The sequence below is a fragment of the Marmota marmota genome, unplaced genomic scaffold (assembly GCF_001458135.2).
Source record: "Marmota marmota marmota unplaced genomic scaffold, marMar, whole genome shotgun sequence".
Classification (NCBI taxonomy): domain Eukaryota; kingdom Metazoa; phylum Chordata; class Mammalia; order Rodentia; family Sciuridae; genus Marmota; species Marmota marmota.
Genome location: NW_025999932.1, coordinates 1,665,063 through 1,680,603, shown reverse-complemented (window position 1 = coordinate 1,680,603; position 15,541 = coordinate 1,665,063). Strand labels below are relative to the sequence as shown.

Here is a 15,541-nt window from a genome sequence, read left to right as displayed (position 1 = left end):
TGTATTGGTGCTGCTATACCTTGTTCTTGTTTTTCTAATCTTTTTCCTTTCCTAAAACCTTGTCTAGTCATAATAGTGGGTGCATTTTGGTTGATGTTATTTGTTAATGTCAAACCTAATTGATCTAGGACATCTCGTCCCCATAAATTTACGGGAAGATGATCCAATACATATGGCTGTATAGTTCCTTCACATCCTTCAGGATCCTTCCAATCTAATACCATTGCCCTCAGATATTGCAGTAATCATGTATACCAGTGGATCCACAGGACTTCCAAAGGGAGTCATGATTTCACACAGTAACATCATTGCTGGTATAACTGGGATGGCGAAAAGGATTCCCAAACTGGGAGAGGAAGATGTATACATTGGATATTTGCCCCTGGCCCATGTTTTAGAATTAAGTGCTGAGCTTGTTTGTCTTTCTCACGGCTGCCGCATTGGCTACTCTTCACCACAGACTTTAGCAGATCAGTCTTCAAAAATAAAAAAAGGAAGCAAAGGGGATACATCCATGTTGAAACCAACACTGATGGCAGCTGTCCCGGAAATCATGGATCGGATCTACAAAAATGTCATGAATAAAGTAAATGAAATGAGTAGTTTTCAACGAAATCTGTTTATTCTGGCCTATAATTACAAAATGGAACAGATTTCCAAAGGGCATAGTACTCCACTATGTGACAGATTTGTTTTCCGCAAAGTTCGAGGCTTGCTAGGTGGAAATATTCGCCTTTTATTGTGTGGTGGTGCTCCGCTTTCTCCAACCACACAGCGATTCATGAATATCTGTTTTTGCTGTCCTGTTGGTCAGGGATATGGACTCACTGAATCAACTGGGGCTGGAACAATTACAGAAGTGTGGGACTACAATACTGGCAGAGTGGGAGCACCATTAGTTTGCTGTGAAATCAAATTAAAGAACTGGGAAGAAGGTGGATACTTTAATACTGATAAACCACACCCCAGGGGCGAAATTCTTATTGGTGGCCAAAATGTGACAATGGGTTACTACAAAAATGAAGCAAAAACAAAAGCTGATTTCTTTGAAGATGAAAATGGGCAGAGGTGGCTCTGTACTGGAGATATTGGAGAGTTTGACCCTGATGGTTGTTTGAAGATTATTGATCGTAAAAAGGATCTTGTAAAACTGCAGGCAGGAGAATATGTTTCTCTTGGGAAAGTGGAGGCAGCTTTGAAGAATCTCCCACTGATAGATAACATTTGTGCATATGCAAACAGCTACCATTCTTACGTCATTGGATTTGTTGTGCCAAATCAAAAGGAACTAACAGAACTAGCTCGAAAGAAAGGACTTAAAGGGACTTGGGAAGAGCTGTGTAACAGTAGTGAAATGGAAAATGAGGTCCTGAAAGTGCTTTCAGAAGCCACTTGTCAAAAGAAACTAACTTTATTTTTAGAACCACACACACCAAACAAAACAGCCTCTCAGGAAAAATCCTCAGAGCCTCAACTGCCACCACCGGCTTTCCACAAGCCTCTCTCTCCCACACAAGCCTCTCTCCACCTCCCACAATCCTCCTGCTCTTGAGGCCGATTGGCTGGGTCACGTGGGCGGAGCCAAAAAAAGTCCCCCAATGAGCAGCTCCGTGGTCTGAAAGGGCAGGGAAACAGTCCAATGAGCATCACCGCAGAGGAGCCAATCAGCTAGATGTTGCTGGGGCCGAGGAGCCAATCAGCTAGATGTTGCTGGGGCCGCTGTGAGCCAATCATCAGCCGGCAGCTGGAAGTTTGCTGGCAGCTGGAAGTTTGCTGGGGCCCCTTTGGCTGTGGCTCTCAACACTCTGCAGGCCGATCTGCAGCACCACACAGGTGGCAGGAAGGGTGGAGCCAGGTGGCCTGTGTGGCTTTGAGGAGATGCCCATCTGTGATCCAGAAGCTGCTCTTTCCTCGACAGTGAGGATGTCGGGGGGTGTCAGTGCGTGACTTCCCAGGGCTTCTTCAAACCTGGGGATAGAGGCCCTTCAGACCCAGGACAGACTGGCGGTGGCAGCCCTGTGCAGCCTCAGGTCTCTCAAGGCTGCTGAGGTCTGGCCCTTGTATCTGTGCTCGAGATAGACAGGGAGCTCCCGGAGGCTGGCCCGGAGAGCTTGGGCACTGTGACCCAGACACGCAGCTCTTCCTGGCGCACGGCAGCCTCCCTGTCTCCCGTTGCAATAGCAGCAGGCACTTGTATCTGTCCCCACCTCTGTGACCTGTCCACGTGTGGGAGAAAGGGACACTGTGAGCAGGCGGCAATGCACCCGATAGGCTTGTGTTTTAGACAGTACATATTTTAGGACTCGTGTTCAGTAAGCAGCATGCGAAGCCTGTTACGCAGCTGGAATGAGATGTCTGCTTGGTGCTGTGCCACCGCAGTGGCCACCAACTGCACCGTGCCCTATGGCCTGAAGGTGTCTTCTCCCCAGCAGGTCACCATGGAGGGAAGGCTGTTGCTCCTGGCTTCTGCGTCAGCGTCTCCAGGCCTGCTCACAGAGGCCACAGGAGGCCACCGGGGACTCGAGCCGTGGGCCTGTGTGCATCCTCACACACACACTCCAACGCACACGTGCACCCCACACTCTTGCACCCACACCCATGTGGGCTCGCACCAACTCAGACACGTGCTTTGCCCACAACTACCCAGAGAGCAGTGGCCCTAGTGTGTCCAGGCTGAGGCAGGAGAGTTCTGTTCCTGGGAGCCGCGTCCTGGAAGCATGCAGGGAAGCCTTCTCTGCAGGCGCCTCCTAGCTCCAGGGCACCTGGAGTCCTCACCAGCACAGACGAGGATGGGCAGGACTCGGGAGCCACTGGGGTGGGCGGTGCTCCCGGGAGGCCACTTTGAAAGGGAGGCAGGGGCAGTGTGCCAATGTCCACTGAGGAGAAGGGCTGCTGAGAGCCACGGAGGCAGGTTTGGATACGTGCTGGATGGACGTTCACTTAGAGGCCGACATCAGAGCCGTTGCCTTCCTGCTGGACGCCCACTGACTTGCACTTAATATACTCTGTTCCAGTGGGAGCTCAGGGGCCAATTTGCTTTGGTGTGTTTTTGTGCATTAGTGTCCATTATAAGGTAATGGGTGTCTATCAGTGTCAATATGTCAGCCGCCAATTAATTCAGCTCACTACTCTTCCCCATAATTGCTAATCACTGGACCATCCAATGCCTCATGATATTAAATACCATTTTGACCACTGCAGACAGCACTTTGGGGAGGACGTGAGGGAAAGTAGTACTTAGTGTCTCAGCAGCCACTGACTGACGTGCTGGTCATGAGAAGGGCATTCTTATGGGGGGATTGGTTGTAGGACTTACGTTTCAATTTGTGTATATTTTAGGACTTGCATTAAGTATTAAGTGTCACCACATCATGTTGTATATTAAGTGTTGTACAATATATTTGATAAAAAAATTTTATATTTCATAAAAAGACAGAGTGTGAGTTTTAGTCCTTTTAAAACTTTTCTATGCAGTTGGAACAGACAAGCTCTCTGAAGTGACTGCGTTTGGAAGAACATGGCCAAGAGATAGAGGGGTGAAGACAAGCGGCTGTAGGCCAGTGGTCAGGTCGGGGGGCAAAGCAGTTGGTCCAGACTGCCCAGGAGGGCCTTCCTCCTCGTGAGCAAGGCAGGAAGCGCCCACTGTGTCCGTGATGGGCAGAGTGGCCACTGCCTGGGCTGCTGGGAGGGGAGAAGGAGGCCCACCCTGCGGGCAGTGGACACAGGGGAAGTTCCACCTGGCTGGCCATACAGGAGGGCTCCAGGCTCTGCAGAGCACATCACACGGGTGCCGTGGTCGTCCCTGGGGCTCTGGGTTGGGGTCTAGAGAACCTCAGCTCCTCATAAAGCTATGAAGATGTTTCAGACCTAAAAAGAATCAAGGGAAAGAAAACCACAGAACTGAAATCTAGCCTGTTTAATTCAGTGTTTTAAAACTTAGAAAGGTGTCGATTGGATTAATGGCGAGGTTGGTTTCTGCCACGACGGCACAACAGTTGGAAACAGTTTGTGAGTGAGCTTTTCTTACTCATCAGGAATCCTGAGTGGTGTAGCAAAGGCCCAGAGTGCTGGTTGATGGTTCACCCTGAGAGTCAGGCGTTGCCAGACAGCAACACTGATGTGAGGGACACTTTTAGTGCCAGTGACTTCTAGGTCCTTCTGTGGATTAGGTCACATGCTTCTTGCAGTAACCAGGCTAGAGGGGCTCCTGTGATTTCTCTTTTATAAATGAGGCCCAGAGAGGTTGGGTAACTCCTTTAAGTCACACAGCTCGTGAAGGCTGAGCTGGGCGTCTTAACAGCACTGAACCACTGCTCCTTGGTAGAGCCCTGTTCCATCTCTTGCAACAACACTTGCAAAAGCTTTCTGAAAACCTTGAAGCAAAGACTAGGTTTAGTGTGGCTAGGCGGGCATGTGGCTGTTGGGCACGGTGGGGACAGGGCCTTTGACAGGAGGACTGCAGGGCTCTCAGATCTCTGAGCCTTCCACAGTGACCAGGTATGGAAACTCTGCGGTCACTCAAACTGGCCTGAGGTCCTGCTCGGGGCCTGGCACGCTCCCTGCTGGCTCGGCGCCCTGCAGCAGCTCTGTGGCAGGGCTGCCTTCCACCCACTGACTCTCCTTCCCCGGCGACGAGTCCCCGGGGGACGGACCAGGTGCTGCGCCGACACCGAGCCTGCTCCAGCTCGCCACAGAATCAGAATCAGGTCTTTTCTGAAAATGCAATCTTTGAATGAATTGAGATTGTTCCTATTTGTCATTTTATTAGCAACTCATCACAGCCATTTCTCTGGGATTAAAAAGAGAAAAAAGAAGGAACATAAGTAAAAAGAGTAAGCTAATGGCCTACCCAGAATGCTGTGGCAATTCATGTGGCTTGAATGAAATGACAGAATTACCATAATGTTAAATTTAACACGTTTTATTTTAGCAATATGATCATCTGATCGTATCTCCTGGCGCAGCCGGCATTACAAAAGTAATTTTTATAATTGTAAATCCATTCACCCTAGGATGGCTCAGAGTGACTTTGGAGGCCATATCACCAAATTTCCAGCTTAAAATCACCTTCCCCTGTCATGTGTGTCACTGGTGGTGGGAACAGGCTGGGTTCCTCCCGAGCGGATGTGGGCGGAAGTCCTTGCTGCTGAGCTCGGCCTGCGGCTTGCAGGCCGCTGTGCGCGGTCGGGCTTTCCCAGGAAGTGCCGCGTTTGCTCTTTCCCCCGGCTGGGTCCGAGGCTTCCTCCCATGTCCCTCGGCCTGTCTCCCTCTGCGCTTCTTCCAGGACTTGGAGAGCACCGGGAGGAGGCCCACTGCCTGGACAGGCTCCTCCCCGGGCTCCGCTCCGTGCGCCCACCGCCGGCTCCTGGGCCTAACTGTGGCTTCTCGGCAGACGCCTGCTTTCGGGCCGGGTCTCTGCAGATCCCTGGCTGCGTGCACGCTGGCTCCTGGGCTCCCGCAGCGCGAGGGAGACGGAGGGCCGGAGCCTCTCATGGAACCGGAGCTTGGCCCTGTCCCGACGGCTCTCCGAAGGGGAGACTGGGGACCTGGTGCTGCTGTCCGGCCCCTCCTGTGAGGCGGTGGGCAGAGCTGCTGGAGACGGCAGCTTCCTGAGAGGAGCTGTGGGATCCTGGAGGGTGAAAACCTCAACAAAGTGGCGGGAAGTCAGCATCATCTTGGGCACGCTCCTGCTTGCCGGCTCCATGCAAGGCCTCCTGGGAGGGGCAGGTGCCTGTCCCCCTGACATCCCGCTGACACCTGGCGCCTCCCCCAGGGCTCCTCTCCCAGGGCTCCTCTCCACACGGGCTGCCATGGGAGCCATCTCATCCATGTTGGGTGCTGTTTTAAGTCTTCCAGGTGCTGCGCCTAGTGTTCCTGGTTGTGGCAGACGAGGGGCCAGGGACTAAGATTCAGTCATTAGGCGCTCCTCTGATGTGCAGCCTGAAGTCTCTGGGTTCCTCTCGGGGACGTGGGTGGAGATAGGAGGGCAAGCGCTGGGCCGAGCCTGGGTGCCTTAGGGTCCTTTGTGCCCGACGTGAGCATAGGACGCCCGGCAGGTGGGAATCATACCCCTCTCCCACTCGACAGGTGGCCTCAGTTCCCACCGGGCCATTTCTGAAGTCGTCACTTTTTGAGCCCAGTGTGGACAGAGTGCCGAGTGCTGGGCCCTTCGCTTTGTCACACACAGGACAGGACACAGGGCCACACTCTTATGGCTCAGCTGTTTCTTCTAAGCTAAAAGCAGATGGTTTGAAAGGACCAAGCGATGTAGCTTTCCAAGCAGCGGCGCACCTCTGCCCAGGCCTGCGCGCCGCCTCCTGCCTGTGTCCGCAGATCTGCGGGGCAGCCATCCAAGGGGAGGGAGGAGCCGGGCCAGGGAGACGGTGTGCCCTCGGGAAGCAGGAGCACAGGGTCCCACACTGACGTGGGAGAGGCCAGGAGGCCTGGGAGCGGGAAGGCCAGGTGAGAGCACGCCGGCTCACACCCGGCCGTCGAGAGCCATGTGCCTCACCGAGCAGCCTCTTCAGAGGAAAGGAACGTGGCTGACTCTTTCCTGAAGCTGTATTTTTCATCAGCTGCATAGACTCCAAAATACGGAGATGCTCCTGCATTGTCTCACGTCAGATTTAACGATGACCCCAGATGCCAATGCGGTCTCCCTCATGTGACAGCAAATGACACAGAGCTGCCAGTGTGTACGTCCTCATAATGTTTTATGTTGGCCATTTGACTCTTGAATGGGGGAGGAAGTCATTTGGCTTTCCTGGAGATTCACGTTTAAGGTCTAGAGATCAAGATGCCTGGGTTATTTCTGCCTGGCGTCGGGAGCATAGCTGAAGTCCTGGCACAGTAACAGCGGGAGACCGATAGCGCCGCCATTTTGACCTCTCTCCTACACACGAAGAATTCCAATTGCCGCACTGACTTTAGCAGCAGGCACATGAACCCCATTAGCAGAGGGAGGAAGGGGAGCTGAAGGCATCAGTAGGGGCTGTGAGACGGAGATGTGGCTCCAGGCTCTGCTCCGGGGCCCCACCACACTCTCCTGGGGACCTGCTCACCACCTCCAGAGGCCCGGTCTCCCCTTTCCAGAAAGCACCTCATGCACCAGGTTATTTCCAAGGAGTCCAGCGGGTCCAGGTGCTGGAGTCCACGTGGCGGGGCGGTCCACACATCACTGGCCCTGGAAGCAGAGTGCTGTCTGCGACCCAGTGACCGGGGCACAGCCACACTTCAAATCCACTGTGGTGCGAGGGTGAGGCCGTCACCTGTGTCCTGATACTGATGTGTTGTTGCCACGTGCTCCATCACAGCCAAGTTCAAACTGAAACGTCGACGCTGTATTAAACCGTGGGAATAAACAGTACTCAAACAAGCTTCGCTTGCCTCTCCACAGGGCAGAGGTGAGAGGTTTCTCTAGTTTGCAGCTTTTTGATGAAATATAACTAAAGTGCAAAGAGCTTCTTTGTGATTCACAAAAGGAATAGACTCAGGCCTGATAGAGGAGTTACTCTTTCTCACCGTTTTTGGCGTCTTAGATGGTAAGAAGAAAGGACACTTGCTGGTTAAGTCGGCAATGTCCCTGTGCACACGGCATGCATGTGACATTTCTGCACACTCTGAAAAGTTGCGGTTAAGGGATCGTTTACTGCGCTCTCTCTGGGTGTCCGACCGTGACTGATGTAAATATTTTATTAGGCGAGCCTGCAGGTTTCTGAAGATTATATGTCTTATCAAGCTGACCCTTATAATTATGTTGTCTTCTGCAACCATGGGATCTCTTTAATTTTGCAGCTCTTTGGTAAATATTGAACACAAGAGAGGTGTGCAACTGTAAGCAAAGACGGCGGAGGATGAAGTCACGTAAACAGTAGCTCCACCTGTGCGTGGGTGCGCTTCCCGGCCACTCCTTGGGAAGCCGTGGGGGAGGGAGGCTCATGGCCAGAGTGCTCCCCTGCACACCTCCAGGTCCTGGCTTTGCCAGCCGTGGCCCTGCTAGGCATCCGCCCATGCTCCCTCTTTGTGACTTTGCAAGGTAACCTTGGTACTGTACTCATCTGCCACCTCAGGAGGGGCCACAGCCATGGGGGGAGACTCAAAGGTCAGCCGGCCATTTATCCACTTGCACCCCACCCCACTTCTTCTCATCATCGACGTGTGCCTCGGCCCCCCATGGCCCATGGACACAGCCATCAAAGTGCCATATGCATGACCCCTTGGTGCAGACTCCAAGCTCTCCTGCATGGGGCAGCGCCAAGTGGAAAGAGCCCCTTAGCCCCCGAGTGTGCACCGGGAGGGGCGGTCACAGGTCAGTCAGAGGCCTTGATGTGCCGCTCCTCATTCTGGGCCTGCTTCTCATCTCCACCCTGCCCCGTGGAGCTCGGCCCAGCACGGAGCTCGGCCTGGCTCCGCTCTCTTTGAAGCTCGAGGAGGCTGCACCTTGGATGTGCCCAGCAGGGCCGTCCTTCGTCACGGGAGCACCTCTGTGTCATGTCTTTCTTCCCTTCCTGCCTTTCTCACTCTCAAGGCTAATCACCTCTCATATCCACACAGCCATGCCCCCAAACTGGGCTTTGGAGAAGCATTTATGAGCTGAACAAAATGGCAGGCAGTGGTCCCTGGGCGCCGGTGGTGCAGGACCCCAGGCCAGGTGAATCCCGGCACTCTCCCCTCCTGGCTTAACCGAGGCCACCTCTGGCAGCTATGTCTTCAGTGCGTCTTGTGGGCAGTGGGCGTGGCTTCCCCACTCCAGCTGGGCCAGGCCCAGGCCACAGGCCCAGGAGTGTCCTCAGCCTGCCCAGAGCCCAGGCGGTCCCTCACCACTCCCAGCTGAGACCTGGCCCAGGAGAGGGAGCTCCCGGTGAGAGCCGCAGGGAGAGGTGGTGGACAGGGGTGACTGTGCCTCATGCTGGCTTCACCCCAACCGTGCCAACTGCAAACAGCCCCCAGGAAAGGAGGCGGCAACTTGCCACGGTGGGTGGTCTGCTAAGAGCTGGGGGGGCACTGTTTGTACCCCAGGAAGCCTGCAGGGCCCGTGGCATTGAGGGCTCCTGCCCTATCTGAGCTCACACTTGGAGCAGCACTCGCTCCTGGGGAGCATCCCCGGGGCCTGGGCGTGGGCAGCCCAGAGCCGGCCCCTTCGTGGGGCCTCAGTCCCTCCAGCTGGTACTCCTGTTGGCAGCAGCGGGTGAAGTGGCCACAGTGGAGGGAGCCACAAGAGACGAAGCTGGTGGCTGTTGCTGGGAAGGTGAGAGGGAGGAGCCATCAGGCACCAGGACCACCTGGGGAAGGGGGGGGGAGGGGTTTGAGCAGTGGACTCTCGGGGCACTGTGGAGTTGCTGTCAGTCAACCAGAAAGTGCTGCAAGGGTTTGTGGGTGGATCTGGTTTAGTGTCCAGCATCTCTGGAGCATGGGGTGGTCTTTGGAGCATGGGTGGCCTGGGCTCTGCCACGTGGGTCCATGTCCTCACTTTGCCGTGCTGTGAGACCTGGGCACATGACACAGCTGCTTGAGGGTGTGGTCTCTGCCAAGAAACTACCACGTGGAACAATTAGGAGACGTCCATGGGCCAATGTGCACAAGGACTGAACCGTTCCTTCCACAGCAGGGATGAGTCTGTGCGGCCGAGTTGCTCATCGGTCGAGTGCACTGTGCCGGGCTCCCCGTGCGGGAGAGCTGGGCCTGAGCGCCCTCCCGGCTCCTGCCCCTCCCGTTGCTCAGGTCTGCACTCTGCCCCTGGGGTGCTCCGCTGTGATGCTGCAGCTGATCTTCTGCTCTGGGTGCTCTCTGCGTTGGCGTCCTCAGTATCCCCCTCCCGGTGCGAGACCAGGGCAGGAGAAGTTTGTAGCTGGAAGGTGGTTGCTGTGCAGGCCTCAGGACAGGTGCTGACTTCACCCTCCCCGAACCTCTGCTGAGGACGGTGGTCTTCCCGCTGCTCCTTTTCCCTTTTCTGTCACCTGCTGTGTGCTACCCCCTACTCTCAAGTTTGGGGGAGATAGAGAGAGAGGCTGGGTTTGCCTCTCCTCTGTGTTACATGTGGAAGGCCATTTCAGGTTAGTCATTCGCTTTCCATGACAGAGCGTAATGGCCTGGGGAAACAGTCTCCCTGGGCCCTGTCCTCGGTTCTTTCTCGGTTTCTGTTTCTGAGGTGTGTGGACAGTGGAAGCCCCCCTCCCTCCCCACTCCTCCAGCTGCTTGTCCTTCTAGACGGCGCTTGCCGGTTTAAAAGGAAACAGGCTTTATCCTGAGATAATTATCAATTCGCAAGGATCTGCAAAGAACTGCACAGGAGGTTGGAAATCCCAGATCCAGCCTTCCTCAGCTTGACCTGTTCCTATTGGCCACACAAGGTCACAGCCAGGACCTTGCCAAGGGCACAGAGCACGCGGCCTATTTATATTTTGCCAGCTGTCACAGACACACTCCTGGGTATGTGTGCGATCCTAGGCAATTCGCAGCACCAAATTGCACCTGTGGACATCTGCCCTGCAGTGCACGGTGCCCTTCGAGGTTGGACTGAGACCCAGGACCGCATTCCCGAGGTCCACCAGTTTCTGCGTGTATTGATCTGTTCCTGTTGGTTGCTAAGGAGCCATCTGTAGTACATCTGTCCCTCGGTTGGTTTAACCATTCGTCCCCTGAAGGGCGACTGGGGAGCTTCCAGGTACGGAGCTGCTGGGAGCACGCAGGTTCAGGACTTTGCATCTGCCTAAGTTCTGTTGGCTAGGGCGCAGTGCTGGGTTACCCGGTGGGTCCACATTTTACCTTTGAATGTCTCGGCTCATCCTCATTCCCAGCGGGGCTGACGGGCTGGCTCCTGTGGGCCCTGCTCACACTGCCCTCTGGGCCATCGTGACACACTTCCTTCTCATCCTCTTCGCCTGGCTCTGCCCATTGGGTAATATATTATTTATTTTTACTGCTGGTTTTGAGGGTACTTTATATGTTTCAGATACAACTTCTTTGCAAGATAGGTGATTCAGAAACATCGTATCTCAGGCTAATTTGTCTTTTTAATCTCCTAAGCCTCTCTAAATTATGTTTTTAGTGTAATGAATTCTAATTTATTGATTTTCCTTGATTTTGGTGCCAAATCTATGGATCCTCCGGCCAGTCCCGGGTCCTGCAGATTTTCTGTGGTTTTGCAGTTTTCTGAGGGTTTCGTGGCTCTGTGTTTGCCCGGGGCCTGCTGTGCATTTCGAGTTAGTTACCTCTCTGGAAGGTGCATCCATTCTGTGCTTGCTGAAGAGCCCACTCTTGTTCCCCTGAGGATCTCTGGGCATTCGTCCTGCTTGCTGAATTTCAATGTGTCCCTCTCTGGCTCCCCTTTCCTGGGGTTCTGTGCTGCTGTCCAGCCAGTGCTGCAGGTGTCTGGATCTGGTAGACGGCTCCTTCTGCCTTACTCCTCTGTGCAAAATCATCCTGGCTGTTCCAGGGCTCCCACCTCTATGTGCAGTTAAGAAAAAGCTTGTCTGTGTTTCAGAGGGCCTTTCCAGGACCCAGTGGTGAGTGTGCCCTCAGAGAGCCCACTGGGGAGATTCGAGACCTTGACAATGCTGTCTCGAACCCGGGACGCGTGAGTCTCTCCATGCATTGATGTCTTCTATTCCTCTCCTCGTCATTTCATGTTTTCAAAATATAAATTCTGTGCAAGTTTGTTTCTTTGGAGAAACTATAAGTCATTTTGAGTTTCTGATTTTGGCATCCAGTTGTTTATTGCTAGTTTATAGAAGCAACTGATTTTTGTGTCTGTCTGGCATGCCGTGACCTTGCTTATCCCAGTTGTTAGTTGGGAGAGTTCGTAAGTCCTTTTGACTTTTCTACATGGACAATCAAGTCATCTGCACTGAGGATCCTTCCCTTTCTTCCTTTCCATAGAATGTCCTCGACAGCCCTCTCCTGCCTTGATGCATGGACAGGAGCCCCGGCCCTGGGCTGCTCGACGGCCTGGTGGCCTCTCGTTCCCATTAGGAGGCTAGCTGTGGTTCCTGGGGTGCTTGTTACGAGGCGCAGGAGCTCCCCTTTCCTCCCAGTTTGCTCAGACTTCTGTTGAACATGGGGCTGGATTTTGTCATGTGCTATTTCTGTGTTAGTTAATGTGAGGCGTGATGTCTCCCCTTCAGCCTGTTCATGGGGTGGAATGTATTGATTTATTTTTGAATATTGGGTCAGCTTTTCATATTTAAAATACATATCACTTGGTCATGATGTAATACTCTTTTTGTGTATTTCTGGTATTGCTTTGCTACTGTGTGTGTGTGCGCGCGCGTGCGCGCGTGCGTGTGTGCTTTGCGTCTTAAGTTTATGAGACATATTAGTCTGAAGATGTCTTTTGTCCTTGGCTGGTTTGGGTATCAGGGTGAGATGGGCCTCATAAAATGATTTGGGAAGTGTTTCCTCCTCCTCTATTTTCTGGAGGAGATTGTGTGGAATTGGTTTTAATTCATCTTTAAATGCTTGTAAGCTCCTCCAGTGAACCATCTGGGCATGGAGATTTCTTTCTCTAGCTTTCAAATTACAAAGTCTGTTTTTAAAGGTTGTAAGACTGCACATTTTTCATTTTTGAAAAGCTGGAGGCAGGCATTAGGAGAGATTTCTTGAGCAGGCAGCAAGTGAGATGAGAAATGCAGATAATTAGGGTTAGGGTCATTATGATCCCTGGGTTCTTGCTTGTGAAAGGTCCATTTATTGGATACAGTGTGGGGCACAGAAGTTCATCTTTATTTTTATACATTATATTCCTAAGACATTGGGGCATTATTTTGATAAACTTTACCATTTCCTATTTCTCTTGCTCTTTTTATAATCTTGGACCTCTACAATATAGAAATACTCTGGTCTTAACCTACTTTCACTTTTTCTCTATTGTATTCAGAAGTACTATTCCAAAGCCAATTTCTTTTCTTGAGTTTATTACACAGAAGCAAGCATCTGCCCTGAAAACTAATGGGGCTGTAGTCTGCTCCCTGCATGGGCTCTCCATGTGTGAAGGTACAGTTTTAAGACCATCCATGTTGTCCTGGCAAACACATGACGGATCCCTTGTGACCTGCACAGGTGTCAGTCAAAGGAGCACTGTGAGCACTATTAGTGCTTCAGAACACAGCCCTCCTTTCTACTGCTGACTAAATGTGTCTACAGGAAGTTCAAGAGTGGTGCTGTATGTGCTGCTCTGTCTTCCCCTGTGTGGTCTTTGGCCAATTTATTTCCTTGTGGGGGGGGGTCTAGGAGGCTTGTCACCAGGTAATGTTTATAAGTGATTATTTACAGAACGCATTTTGTGTTAAGCTGGGAAGGAGATGTGAATTAGATCATCAGAGCCCTAGAAAGCCCTCTTTATTAACTGATTCTGCACATCCAGATGCTGCCATGAAAAGTACCTTGTAGACATTCCAAGTGTATTTTATCTTTTAAATAAAAAATAGCTGCCTAGAAGTGCATCACTTGAGTGTGTAATGGTGAATGGGAGTCGGGCATTGCTTGGAGCTGTGTGATGGGCACAGGTCCTAGAGCCAGGGGCCACTGAGGCTCAGGAAAGCCCTGCAATTCCTGTGTGGCACTGCATCACCCAGAGGAGCAGAAGCCAGCCGCAGCGGCCCCTGCACCAGGAGTCCTCCCGTAGGACACCTCTCCTACCTGGCAGCACACTATGGTCAGCACATGGAATGCTCTCTTCTCGCACCAGTGATGTGAAGATGGGCACATGCGTCTGTGGGCTGGGTCCCTGGCACGGAGCCTCCCTGAAAGCAGGCTGTGAATGCAGGCAGAGGCAGAGCCTGTCCGAGGGTCTCTTTGGACTGCGGCTTCACCTCCCTGCAGAATGTGTGAAACACTGATCTTTTTATTTCTTGGGGGGATGAACAATTGCAGCATTTAGAGACATTTAAATAATGCTTAATTTTTGAAGCAAGAGAATTAGACAAATGGATGTGTTCAGCCTAGACTTCAGGTCGGCTTCTGTTTTTTAAGCTTAATGTGTGATATTAGCCTATTAAGTGACGTTCTTTTATTTGATCCATTCTCTATCCCCATTAGACGTCATTTCCATTGATGTTTTGCATTGTTTGCATGTTCGCTCTTCTTATGTTCAACTACAGAGCTGAGGGGGAAATAATTAGATTTATGGCTTTGTACTTTTAGTTTTCAATTTAAAGGTCTATTCAAAAATTACTTGTGAGATGATACACACAAGGCCATTTTCTACTCAAATTAGCTCATCAAAACGAAATATCTCCTTTAGCAATTTTTCTGGAGATGAAGGAAGCCGACGGCCCACCTCCACTGGATGGGAACACAGGTTGTGATTTTCTCCTGCAGCAAACCCTGTAAACACACTGTCATCCCGAGCACTTCCTGCGGTGTCTCTGCATGGCTTCCCCGGGTCATCTGGGGGACATGGCTCCTAGGGATGGAGCTGGCTCCCTGCTCCTCCCATGGCGCAGCAGGCAGGGTCTGCAGGGGCGTCTCAGAGATGCTGTGGCATGTGCCACGCCTTGGCCCAAATGCAGATTCAACCCTGAGACTGAGAGGGTGGCAGCCACTCTCGGGGCCACTCTAACGTGTGTCTACTCCCGGCTAATCCTAGACTGCCCCTCAGGGAACAGGAGGGGGGTGCTTTGAGAGGATCCCTTCTCCAACACAGAGACCTGGGTCAGGACTGTTCTCTCCTCTGTGCATTTTGTCCTGGGTGGAGGTTCTTAACCCTGGAGCCTGTCACCTCAGGTTTAAATGGGGACTTCAGTGTCAGCTTCACAGACTGGCGAGAACAGGAGGCGCCCCTGGCACATGGCCTGAGCTCATCCTGTGACACTTCTGTGTGTCGGCCAACCCGGGTGTCAGTGACCCAGTAGATTTCACCTCCCACGTGTGTCAGGTACCAGCAAAGCCCTCTGGGCCTGTCCCCTCTGAGTGGGTCCAGGTCAGAAGGCTCAACCCGACACTCACTCCGTCAGCCTGGGCCCTCCCTTCATGTCTGTGCTTTGGGGTCTTTGTGTGTGTGAAGCAGGACGATGCCACCCAGGTGCGTCACCCAAAGCTCAGGGAGGGGTAGCAGCCGCGTGCCTGGCGGAGACCCCCCCACGTGTGACGCCAGCTTCATGGCGCACCACTGTGGCCTTATCCTCCCATGTTACAGGTGAACACGCGAGGACCCAAAGACGCCGTGGTCAGGGTTGAACTGGCTCACTTCGGTTGTCACTGTGGCTGGCCGGTGTCCAGGAGGCTGGGTCCCCACCCCGCTGTTGGTGGTCTTCCAGACCCTGCCGGGTGCTCTCGGAACCCCCCCAGGAGAAGGCAGCCCACGGCCCAGCGTCACACGCAGATGGCAGCAGTCAGTCCCAGGCAGTGATCCCTGAGGGCCTCCGTCCTTGAGGACAGGGACGAGGTTCTGCCAGGATGCTGTGGCTGTGCCCCAGCCACCAGCCAGGCCCTGGTGTCCCCTGCTGCCGTAGCTGCCTTGTGGGTACACAGCCATAGCGAAGGAAACGGGGACCTGGTAAAACACCCAACGACAAATTCCCATCACTCAGGCCTCGGTGCCTCT

At 53.0% G+C, this 15,541-nt stretch overlaps 1 protein-coding gene across 1 annotated transcript in view; it reads left to right on the top strand.

The window, feature by feature from the left end:
- Window positions 1-208: 208 nt before the first annotated feature.
- LOC107140738 (fatty acid CoA ligase Acsl3-like) overlaps window positions 209-15,541 on the top strand; it is a gene marked incomplete at its 5' end in the record, with an annotated part of 74,742 nt that continues 59,409 nt past the window's right edge. The window contains 2 exons of the mRNA XM_015483932.2: window positions 209-1,394; window positions 5,422-5,579. Of these exons, the coding sequence (XP_015339418.2) occupies window positions 209-1,394; window positions 5,422-5,579 (1,344 nt within the window). The remainder of the gene's footprint in view (window positions 1,395-5,421; window positions 5,580-15,541) is intronic.